The 12,450-nt window shown below is 45.7% G+C and overlaps 1 protein-coding gene across 2 annotated transcripts in view; it reads left to right on the top strand.

The window, feature by feature from the left end:
• CTNNA1 (catenin alpha 1) overlaps positions 1 to 12,450 on the top strand; it is a 116,930-nt gene that overhangs the window by 81,703 nt on the left and 22,777 nt on the right. For both annotated transcript variants that reach the window (XM_021544869.2, XM_021544870.3), the window contains one exon: positions 3,753 to 3,845. In XM_021544869.2, coding sequence (XP_021400544.1) covers positions 3,753 to 3,845 — 93 coding nt within the window. The remainder of the gene's footprint in view (positions 1 to 3,752; positions 3,846 to 12,450) is intronic.

Here is a 12,450-nt window from a genome sequence, read left to right as displayed (position 1 = left end):
ATGTAAAGGGACTTGATGATACTGAATGGTAAGAATGAACAAATGCAGCAGGAATTCAATTGCTATTTTGCTCTCAAGCACAAGTGTTCTTCTTTCTAAATCAAGTCTGACCACTTACTATGTCAGCCAGCTGCTTTTGTTGGAGACATGGAGAAACTATTCAATTCACATTTGATTTAAAGGAAATTTTTGTTCCCTTGAGGTGCATTATTTAATTTAGAAGTTTTGGAAATGTATGATTTCCAAAATGCTCTGTGGGCTCTGAAAGAGTTGATCTTCATCTCAGCTACAAAATCCAATGTATTATGGGTATGTGCCAAATAACTGGCCAGCACTACCCTATCCTCTGAAGAGAGAGGGAGTTTGAAGTTATTTGTCAGATTACTCAGGAATTATTGAAGATGAGTTCTTTCAGGTACTTTTAAAATTAAATTTCTTAGTCCTGCAGCCATCCACCTCAGCTGGTACATGCAATTTCAGAAATCATGTTGTAAAGCACCTGATAATTACTTACAGTTTAAAATACCTCACTGTTACAGCATTTAAAAGTTGATTAATTAGTAGATACAGCTCTTCTTAAGTTCCACATTTGAAGAGGCTTGTGAGTGTTTTCCAGTAGTTTGACAGAGCCTTCCCATGGGTGCAGTGAACGCTGCACTGCTGTGAATTTACAGCCCTGTCTGCAGCACTCGGAAGTCATCTCAGCTGCTGCCACGGCTGTGCCTCGCTCTGATGTTCAGCAGAGAGTTTGCAGGGGAGTTTGTGTGCTGATCTGGCAGAGAAAGCACCCTGCCAGAGCGAGTAGCTGGCTGCTGGATGAGCGTGCTGAAATGAAGTGAGGAGCTCTGGAGCCGCAGCGCTGGGATGGGATGTGGCAGCCAACATTTGGATTGTCTTAAACTGCCAAAGACCCTCAGTCAGGGAAGCACACACGCTTCTTTCATGAGGGCTGGCAGTGCCAGTAGGGCACTTTCTAAAGAAGAATTGCCATCAGTTGGGTATTCAGAAGAAAAATGACTGTTCAAAAATGACTGTGCAAAAAAGCAAATTTTCATTATACCACGGTGGGGACACTCCATTATTAACTTCTTTGCCTCTCTGTGTTCAGACAGAGCAGGGTTTCTGTGTGCTTGATTCATCACACTTGGCTTGAGAGACAGCACAACATCTCCAGATATCGGAGAGGCTGATTTTGTGGTGCTTCAATGTCGCTTTTATTCTGCCCCTACTCAATAGAGCTTTGTGTTCTCCTGGCTCCTGGAGGTTGTAATGCTGCTATGAAGGCAGGAATGATGGGGAAATATGGACCATAAAAAATATTGGCAAACCGGTGTTTCTCAAAAATACGACCTGTGCTTAAACCAACAGCAAAATCTTTATTTGACTTGTAAATCATGACATCTGATTGTCTTTTGATTCTTGTGAGCCTCTAAACAAAAGCATGATGTACTTCTACACCATCCCAGCAGCTCGCTGGGAACAGGGATTCAAGGCATGGTAAATATACAGGAGAAGTCTGCAGTATTCAGACCCTGTGTGAGAGGGTGTTTGTGTTTGCTGGGGTGCCACACAGAGGGGCTGGGCTGGAGCTGCCACGGGTGGTGGCAGAGAGGAGCACGGAGCCCTGGCTCAGCTGGGCCCTGCCTGCAGCGCTGTGCACAGAACTGGGGGCAGCCTGCAGTTCACTCCTGCATCTGTAGGACTTGAATCCAAACGTGAGTGGAAGACAAACTTCAGGAGCAGGACACAAATATTCCTGAGATCTGGCAGCGTTTGCTCTGTGTTGTTGATGCTGCTCAGTCTTTCTCTCAACTTCAATTTGTTTTCCTCCAAATATGTGTTGGCACATCTGTTTGCTTGCATGTTCTGTGCTGGAAACACCCCTCCTCTTGACACCCTTGCTTTCCATCCTCTATAACTTGGCTTGGAGCTGGAGAGAGGAAGAGGCCGTGTACTTTGCACTGGGAACTTGATTTTTCAAATCCCAAATTGATCATGGGATTGATGAGAAATGCTGTTCAAGTGTAATGGCACGCGCTTGATGATTTGCAGGACAGTAATGTATTCTGTGTGGGAACATCTGCCGTAAGGGAAGGGCTTGGGGAGGGGGAATAGCTTGTAGAGCTGCAGATACTACTTCAGAATTACTTACATGAATGCAACTAATAGTTCAATTAAAGGCAGAATGTAAATTCCTCAGCTTATAGAGAAAAGTATCTGGAGAAGTCTGGTTCAGTGGTGTTACTGACCATCTGCTGGCTCCTGGTGATGCTTTTATGGCACATTTACAGGGGGCTTTGTAGGTTGCTCAGCCTCTGGAAGGACAGTACTCGGTGTTTGTCTCAGTTCACTTGCTGCTATTTTTACAGCTTTCTATGTTCAAATGGCTCAGAATAACATGCTTGTCATTCACCTGTCAGCTGAGAAATGTAACTTATTTCAGACTTCCTTCCCCTGAGAGTAGCTCTGGGATGAGGAATATCTTCTATTACCAAAAAATTCTGTGCTGTCCCCATCCTCCGTGCTCTGAAAAAGAAGGTGTTTACAGAGGTCTCTGCTTCAGGCTGACCTAGTTAAGGGTAATGCTGTGCAGCAGGTCAAGGTTGTGGAGTAAAGTTTTTAACATCACAAGAGATCCTGTTCACATTTTGGAGGTCTGTGGATGCATCATGAAGAGCTCCTGTACCGGTTTGATTTGATGAATTGCAGCATAGAGGGAGGGCTGGAGGAGCACCTGCCAGGATTCACCTGACACATAAAGAGAGGGAGGTCCTCATGGAGCACCACCACAGCAGTTCCAGCTCTGTGGGGTTGCTGCTGTCTCTCCCTGGTGGGATTGGGCTGTTGAACTTTGACTGCAGCTGCTGCCAGTGCTGCTCTTTTGCATTACCCTGATCATGGCTAGCTGTGATGTCTGCCCTGTTTGGCTGGCTGGGGGTGAGAGCTGGACCTGCCCCAGCACCCAGAGCCCCCCGAGCCCAGGGCTGATCCCACAGCAGGGCTGGGGGGATTCTGCCCCTGTGCTCAGGTGAGCCCCCAGCTGCAGAGCTGCCCCAGCCCTGTCCCAGCACAAGAGGAGCTGGAGCTGCTGGAGCCAGGCCAGAGGAGGCTCCAGGATGAGCAGAGGATGGAGCAGCTCTGCTGGCAGGAAAGGCTGGCACAGCTGGGATTGTTCACCTGGAGAGGAGAAGCTTTGGGCTGAGCTCAGAGTGGCCTTGCAGGGCCTGGAGGAGCTACAGAAAACCTGGAGAGAGAGAATTGGCAAGGGATGTAGGCAACAAGATAAGGGGGAATGGCTTCCCAGTGCCAGAGGGCAGGGATGGATGGGACATTGGGCAGGAATTGTTCCCTGGGAGGGTGGAGAGGCCCTGAGGTTGCCCATAGAAGCTGTGGCTGCCCCTGGATCCCTGGAATTGTCCAGGGCCAGGTTGGATAGGGCTGGCAGCAGCCTGGGACAGTGGAAGGTGTCCCTGCCATGGCAGGGGAGCACTGGATGGGTTTTCAGGTCCCTTCCAACCCAAACCATTCTGGAATTCCATTATCCAAAGTGTTACGATTTTCTGTCTACAGAAGGAACAGGTGCCATTAGTAGTTTCAAAACTCTTTAGAACAGAACAAATGTGGAATCTTTGTGTTCCATGACGGGTTACTGGCTAGTGGACACTGTTGGGATTAGGCAGAAGTTTTCTACAGAAGGAAATAACCCCCAGGTTCTAACAGTTGTGTTTTGTTTTCTCCCCTCTCTGACACAGGTTGCCAACTTGGCCTGCTCCATCTCCAACAACGAGGAGGGTGTGAAGCTGGTTCGCATGTCAGCCAGCCAGCTGGAGGCCCTGTGTCCCCAGGTAAGGAGGGGCTTCACAACAGGAGACAAACCCCAGCCAGCTGCTGCTGCTTAGGACGTGCTTTGGTCTCCTAGTGGCTGTCTGTGACTTGCTGCAGAACTTGATTTTTTCCCTTAGTACATGTGTAGAGGATGAAATGCAACATAGGCATCAAGACTTAGTAACTTTAAAATCCATGACAAAAGAATCACTGATGTGAAAGGGTCATTTTTATGTCATAGCTCTAATTCCATTTGTCCAGGACTTTCCAGTAACCTGCAGATAGTAAATGTGGGAAGCTTCAGTGGTTTCCTGTGCACATCTGTGCTGCAGGAAGGTGCCTTGTGAAGGTGCTAGCAGTGCTCCTGGGCATGCTGTAAGATGAATTATAAAATGCTATTTTTGCCTGAGTAGAATATAAATATGCCAAATAATCTTCCCAATGGAGTAGGATGAGAGGAAGTTGGCTATGTGTGAACAGTGTGAGCCTGGCTGAGACTACCTTTTAATTAATAACTTTTTAGTGGAAACAAGGAAATTAAGTTTATATAAGCACTAGACTATCCTCTTCCTTTTTGACAGCCTGGTGTTTTAAATGTCAACAACTAGATACTTGGATGAACCCCTGAAGACTGCAGGGTGCTGCCGATTTGTGTAATTTACATTTTTTAAAGTAACAGGAAATTCAGATTGAAAACATCCAAATAAGCTGTTGCTGGTAAGGAGGAAGTAACAGAAAATATGTACTCAGAAAAATTGGCAAAATAGCATTTTATGAAAATAAAGTGTATTGTCTCAGGATTACTTGGATTTTTTCCAGGTTTTCCCATCTGTCTTTTCTAAAACCAGTCAAAAGGAAGAGGGGTGTTCACCTGTACCCACCCCAGCAGGAGAGGATTTGGGAATAAGTGAAGGCAGTGTAAGGAGCAGGACTGTTTTACCTTTTGTATGACCTGCAGGTAACTGTGCTGTTAAACAGGTGAAGACAGGCCCCTGAACATAAAGCCTAAAACGTTTAAATCTTAATGTTTAATCCTAATCCTTTGGGCATCCCAGGGTGGCTCTCTGTGCTCCCACTCTGGCATTTGGCTGAGCAGTTCCCTGCCCCCGCCCTGGGCTGAGGGCTGTGCGTGGCTGCTGAAACCAAAGGTCAAATTTTGCAGTTGGAACAAAGCATGTGGAAGAAAAAGCTTTTACAAATCCATCTTCCCTGGTACGAGGGCTTGCTCTTTCCTGAAGGAGCCAACTAGGCTGATGTAAGTTTTTTTTTAGTTATCTCCCAGAATATGGATGTCTAACGCAGGGTGTTCCAAACAAATGCTGCTGCTTTTGAAAATAATCATCTGAAGAAAGTTAGGTTCTCTTTGAATCTAAATGTTTCTGGTAGTTGTCCAAGTCTGTGGGGGTGTTTTCCTCTCCCCATTGCTGAAATTGTGTGTATTTCAGACTCTTCTATCTTTGCTTTTCCAACAACTAACTGCCTATTTAAATAAATCTACTCCTGGATAAAATAAGCACCGTGGTAGTCAGCAGGAAATAATGACCCAGCTGTAGTCACCAGTGTAGCCACATCTCCTGAAGTGCAGCTGTTAACCTTTGACTTTGGGGATTATGGACAATATATTTAACACACACTGGAAGCTCTGCGTATCTATAAATGCACGAGGGCTTTAACTGATGGATTTTGGCTTTACAAAGGTCACATCTCTGAACTTCCAAGCCTACAGTTGAGATGCTCCACTGCGCAGTCTTGCCTTAATTTCAGGGTCGTCACCAAGAGATTAGTAAATGACACTATAGATGTTCATAGCAGTTGAAAGAGTGCTTTTATATTACATTACATGCTCTTGGGTTGATTCTTTAATGCTCTAAGAGTATTTAAACATGTTGTGACTCCTGAGAGAGAATTAGGGGCACTTGTCTAAGCTGTTTCATAAATGGCATCTGTGTTTTCTGGTAACAATAGCTTGTCTGGTGGCAGTGCAAGCAGCACAGCTCTCCATCCTCCTCCTCCTCAGCTGCCTTCCTCAGCTTGTCCCCAAACCCCGGGTATTCTCCATAATCTCTAAAAGATTCTCAGTATCAAGAACCACAAAGTGAGATTTTATTTTCTTTTCTAGACAATTACCTATTTATATTGCATTTTATTCCTGTTGAGATTCACAGGTGCTTCTTGAATCCTCTTAGGTGGCTGTGCTGAGCAAATGTGTGAATTAGGCATAAGATACAGGTTAAACCCAGTATTACATATATGCCCTATATGTTTTTGGATGGATATTTTTTGGCTCAGGTGGTATTTTTCCAGGAAGATGCTGCATTCAGAATGAGTCAAGTCAATCAGTAATTACAATAGTCCCAGAAACGTCAAGATATCAGTAGCACACAGAAACACAATATATGAAATGTAATTCAAAGTATTGCTGTGCTTGAAAGATGAAACTGAAATGTAATGCACTTTAGTGCCAGGTAACCTCTTAAATAGTTTATCTGAGTAGAAGCCATTCTGGGAGTAGGGAATTCCTGGTTAAAGAATGGTTTCTGCAGAAATCAATCTGTAGAGTTAATTATAAAAGCTGTAGCTCAAATAGAGCCGTAATTCGCTCCCTTGCCATCGGGGCCGCTGAACTGGCAGTAGGAGGAAGGAACATGCAACTCTTCAAGCTGGCTGGGGAAAACCTGGAAGTTTTGTTGGTATTGACAAGCAGTCAGTCCTTGCCAGTGTTGCCCTTGGGTTCAAACCTCCTCAGGTTTAAAATTTTCTTTGAGAAAAAAGAAAATGCAGAAAATTTTTCATCAAAAGGTCTCCACAGAAACAAGCAGTCAATTTATTTAGCGTGGTGTTGTTACTGGAAATCAGCTCTTCTTCAGGAGTAACATCATCATCCTTCCTGCTTGTGGGTCCCCAGCCAATTAGCACAGGAATTAATGTGAAGTTGAAGACTTAATGGGATATTTAAAGCTCCCTTCGAGGGTGCAGGAGGAGCTGTTGGGATGAGCTGTGCCAGAGTAGCCAGCTGGGTGAGTTTAGTCTGGGTTTACAGGGCAGAAATAAGGCAGCTTCAGTGGGTCACAGTGTTTTCTTCCTCAAGCCCTGACTTACCAGCCTGCCTGAATTCTTTCTTTTGAGAATTGCTGGAATTCTGTGTGGGAGGAACCAGATTTGTCCAGCACCTCGCAGGAGTTCCCTCAGCTGGGTGTTGAGATCAAGCCAGGCTGGAGGGGGTTAAGATGAAGGAGCAAAGTTCTCCATCACTACAATTACATTTAAAAAAAAGATGCTTAAACTGTCTTTCGTAATGGAAATGGAAAATTACTGCTGTAAAACGCTTGGAATAGCTGCCTGTGCCTGTCTTTGCCTCACAGAGCAGGGGGGAAGTTTTCTTTGCTTTCTCACTAAACACAGACTTGCCAGTGGTGAATTAGGGAAAGGTTTTGTTTATCTCGACTCAGAAACCTGAATCCTCACTCCCAGCTGTGGCGTCTGCGCTCTGGCTCCAACAAGGACTTGCTTTGGGAGCCTGCAAAGGCTGTTTTGTAGCAGCATTTTGCATTAAAGACGCCTGGGAAGAGAGCTGAAACCATTGGAATGTTTCTGATCATACAGGCTGTCGGTGTTAGAAACCAGCAGTGAAAATGCCCCAGCCCAGCTCCTGAGAGGAGGAATTGCTCCAGCCTTTTGATGTGACAGTCTGCTGTCACTCAAGCTCCTTTTTTACCAGCCATACATTGCTTTTCTTGGTTTTTGCAGTCTCCATGAAGTTCATCTATAGACTCCTACCCAAAGTCAGTCAGGCTGAGAGGTGTAAGAAATAACTGTGGGGTAGAGTTCCTATCAGGCTGGGTGTTGGTTTCTTCCAGCCAAAGCTGGAGCCCTGGAGACTGAGCATCTCCTGGGAGGTGGCTGCAGGACAGACCTGCCCAGGCCACGCAGGACCTGTTGCCCATGAAAGGCAGGGCTGGGTGTGTTTCTCCACCCCAGCCCGAAGAGCTCATCCTCCAAAGCCCCCAGGCAGCACCTGGGAGCACAGGTCCTTCCCAGCCCCCTCCATACCTGCTGGAGTGTGCTTGGAATTGCTCGCCACGCACACCCATCACCCATCAGACTGATTCCAGAGAATTCTTGGATTAAATTACATTTTTAATAAAAATAAATTGGCTCTTCTCATATTAACATCTTGTTTTAATAACTGCTTGTTCACATCATTCTATTCCAATTTTGAACTGCTTGAAAAGCCATTTGCTGCTTATAGATTTCTGATGAGGCAGATGGCTCATATGTGATCACACCTACTGACACAGAGACAAAATACCAAAGCAGAAGGAATCCCATGGAGAGTTCCAGGAACTTTTGTTTAAAAGTTGGAATATCTTAGAGAAATAAAAAAACCCTGCAGACCACCCCTCAAATCAACCAAACCCACACGTGACCAGCAGACTGTTCTCCTTGAGGCCCCAGTCACCACCAATTTCCTGGTGGCTGTTGGAGAAGGAGAGAACTTCATTTTTCTTGCAGTAAGGATTTAACATCAAACAATTGTACCTTTTTTTCATCGCTTTGAAAGACTGTCAGATTTCTTGAATGTTCTAACGAGCAGATCTGTCTCCAGACTGTTTAATTGCAGGTGCTTGAAACATTTTATTGGCATTGAATAGAAATGCTTTTATTAAAAACTTAACACTTGGGTTGCAGATTTGCATCATCCAGGCTTGCTGGGAAGAACTGCCAGCACAGGCCAAGGCTGACCAGAAAAGCAACAATTTTAGAAATTCAAACAGTTACTGGTGCATAAAAATAAGAAGAGAGAAGAGGAAAAGAGGAGAGCAAGAACAGGATTTGGCTCAGTAGAAGGAAGTGTGTTAGTGAGTAAGGGCCCTTTGTTTCATCACAGGCACAGGATCTGGGGAGCACAGTGGTGGAACACCTTCCAGGAAAGACACAAATTCCATGGGACCCCCAAAGTTTCAACATTTGAAGCCAGTAAAATTTAAAATGGAGCAAGATAAATGGTACCAAAATTCTTGCAGCTTCTGCATGGACTGGTGCTACAAAATCAGTCCTCAGCTCCAAATGAAAATGCTTTCTTCATGGATGGGGAAGTTGATAGGATAATTATCTATACACAGTATGCATATAGGCTTTATAGCAAATAGCAAATACTGCTGTGGCAGTACATGCTGGGCTGGACAAGGGCTTTGTGCTGAGGGAACTGGAGCACCTCCCCTATGGAGCCAGGCTGGGAGAGCTGGGAATGTTCAGCCTGGAGAAAAGAAGGTTGTGGGGAGACTTCAGAGCCCCCGCTAGCATCTGAAGGGGCTGCAAGGCAACTGGAGAGGGACTCTGCATCAGGAATTGGGCCCCAGTGCCAGAGGGCCGGGTTAGATGGGATACTGGGAAGGAATTGTTCCCTATGAGGGTGTCCAGGCCCTGGCACAGGCTGCCCAGAGCAGCTGTGGCTGCCCCTGGAAGTGCCCAAGGCCAGGATGGGTTAGGGTTAGGGTTAGGGTTAGGGTTAGGGTTAAGGATTAGGGTTAGGGTTGGACCAGGGGTTTAGTGCAGCCTGATCTAGTTAAAGGTGTCCCTGCCATTGGAAGGAGATTAGCTTTAAGGTCCTTTCCAGCCCAGACCTTTCTGTGGTTCTGAGTTACTTGGTAAAAGTGTCAATCTGTGGGTAGTTGCAGCACTTCCACAAGTCAGTAAATATCTGCAGAGATCCCTGCAGTCGCTCTGTGCATAACAGGACAGGGAAGTGCTCAAATGCCTTTTGTACATGAGAACAAAGAACTGGAAATCAAAGGAAACTTTTCCTTCCTCTTTCAGTGCATCAGCCTCTGTTCATTGCTGGTCACTGCCATTAGGACTTCTGAGAGTGTAAAACAATCTGCTGTGTGTTTTGCTCCCAGGCATTTCAGCTCATCAGAGCCTGCAGAGTGCTTTTTGCTGTACTCCAGTACATGGAGGGCTGGCACACACGGATGTGGGCATGCAAACCTGGCTGGGATGTAACTGGGACTGACTTCAACATCCTCCTCATAAACATTTTGAACACTTGGAGCAAAACAGTGAGGAGCAGGGAAGGGGCATGAGCACAGTGAGCACTGGAGGCAGCTCTGGCATCTTGTATATGTGAAGTTAAATTATGAGTAGCTTCTTATGAACTGCCAGGAAGCAAGACATGCTTTCTTTATTACAGGGAAATATGGGATTAAAATCCACCTGAGCAAGGACAGAGAGGGTTGATGGGCTTCTTTTCACGTACTCCTGAGTAAAACTGATTTCACATCCCCACTGGGGCACTGTCTGTGTGCCACATGTTCCTCTGCCCCTGAGATGAGAGCTGTTAGGTGGGGGCTTGTTTTATTTGTTTTTTCTTTTTACAAATGCAAAGTATCCTGCCTGTGTAGGCCACGGAGCTACTTGACAACTCATTATCCAAATTGAGTGAAGGTCTTTATATAAACCCCAAGCCCAAGTGAGTTATTCAGGAGCTGCAAATGTTTTGGTTGTAAAGCAATGGTGTGTAGTGAAGGGAGAGGACTGGAGGTTCACCTCAGCACTTCTGAAACTGGAAAACTCCTCCTTGTTGGGGCACAGTAACATCCTAAAATAACTCCTAGGAATCAAAGAAAAGCTAAACCAGCTGCAGGAAGAGCATTCTCCTGGAAGGAGCAAAAGCTTCGTATCGAAAGGACTGAGGCAAAAATCAAAAAGTGCTTAAATCCACTGATAAGGCTGTGGGTCAGACCCTGAGTAAGATACAACATATTGGGATTGTAGTGCAAATAGCTGGGTGATAGTTTTCCTCTCCCAAGCAATGTTTCTTCCTTTGGCCATGCCAGCCAAATATTCAAAATTGTTCTTTCTAAGAACACCACCACATGGAAGAACTTCCTTCTGGCCTCTCTGACTTTCAGCTGGGGTGCTATAAAGCTGAGGCTGGAAGCCATCCTAAATTTAGCCTAAAAGAATTAATTGTGGCTGATGCAGTGGCTGTAATTTACCCACAGGTTTATCTGAGGTTGAGGTATTTTCTGGCCAGAATAGCTGAGCTTTTTGAGAGAGCTTCTGGGCCAAGCAGCTGCAGTGTTGTTACCCAGGCAGGAGTCAGTGCAGGGAGCCTTGAGGAGCCCTGCCCTGCAACGGGGGAAGGACACAACCAGCTCTGACATCTCTGCTTTCAACAGGGAACATAAAATCAGGGAAAAGCAGCAGCAGCTTGTTCCCATGGAAAGGATGAGAAGAGGACCCAAGGTGCAGATTGAGACACCCATTCCAATCTTTGGAATGCTGAGTTTCCCCAGGTGTTGGCAAGCCCTGGCTGCTGCCACAGGAAGCTGAAAGGTGCAGGGGAGAGGTTCCAAGGAGCTCTCTGGAAGTGTGACATGGAGCATGGAGCTGTCTGACTCCAACACTGCAACTGCTACATGAAACAAAGCACCGATAAAAATAGTGTGTTTTCTTGCCATGCTTCATTTCCTTCTGGATAGGCTCAAAATGTCCCTGTTTGATTCTTTTCTTTGTACAACTTCAGTGAGTCATTGTGATCACAGTGCTCTGGCAGCATCTTGAAAAGCTCTGAAATACAAAATATTTCCCTGAAATTGCCAAATGTTTTACACGGAAGTGGCTACATTTCAGATAGTCCAGTGATGATCTTCCTGGGGTTTTAACTCTGTCTGTCTCCATCCTATGAGAGTTACTGATATTTTAAAATAATTGCCCAATGCTTTATGTGTTTTGGAGAAGTAAAGTGTATTGTGGTCCATCCCTTCCCCCAAAAAAGTGTTTCTTCCTCCCCCTGAAAGTGTTTATTTTTAGATAATAAAGGGATCATAGTCCTGCTAAATACACAGACTATTTAAGATCCAGCATCCCTGTCATTTTCCCACGTCTCTCTAAGCATCTGTTGGGAAATAAATCAATCACTCTGCGCTGGATACCAGAGTGTATTCTCTGGAATAGATCACGTACAGGGTGCTGTCAGTGATCCCTGGGACATTTCCTCAGCAGAGGTGTGAGACAGGTGCAGGATGATTTGCCCACTTGAATGCTAAACTCTCCACAGAGTGATGGCTTTTATCACCCCTGCTAAAGCTGCCTGTTGTGGCCAGTTTGCACATGGAGATATGGAATGTGTGCTATAAAAAGGTACTGCTGAGCTGTGTCTGCTGCCCAGAATTTCTCCCTGAGCACACTTACACCTGTGGGCTCTCCTGAGCTGTAGGTTTATCTTTAGCTCCACGGTGACCATGGATAGCCTTTCATATTCCCACCAGGTTTCCTCATCTCCAGCACTGCTGGCTGCTTCCCTACTGCAGGAATGTCTGTCTATAAGGGAGATCAACACTGGTTTTGCCTGATCATTTTTATAAAATACATTCACCTTGGCCATACATTGTTGCTGTAACATATAAAAAATGCACCTTTTCTGGTTCAACAAGCTGCCTGTTGAGAAGAGGGTGATGCTGTGCGTCCTGTGGTTGGATTTGGTGAGGACACACAGTTTGAGGCTGTGGAGCAGTTGCAGAGCCCTGTATGTGACAGCTCTGCCATCACCTGGGACGTGGGAGGTGCTGAACATGGGCATCTGGGCTTGACATGCGCTGTTGGCAACGATTAATTGTCCAG

The sequence above is a fragment of the Lonchura striata genome, chromosome 15 (genome assembly GCF_046129695.1).
Source record: "Lonchura striata isolate bLonStr1 chromosome 15, bLonStr1.mat, whole genome shotgun sequence".
Taxonomy (NCBI): Eukaryota; Metazoa; Chordata; class Aves; order Passeriformes; family Estrildidae; genus Lonchura; species Lonchura striata.
This window is presented reverse-complemented; position numbering and strand designations above follow the sequence as displayed.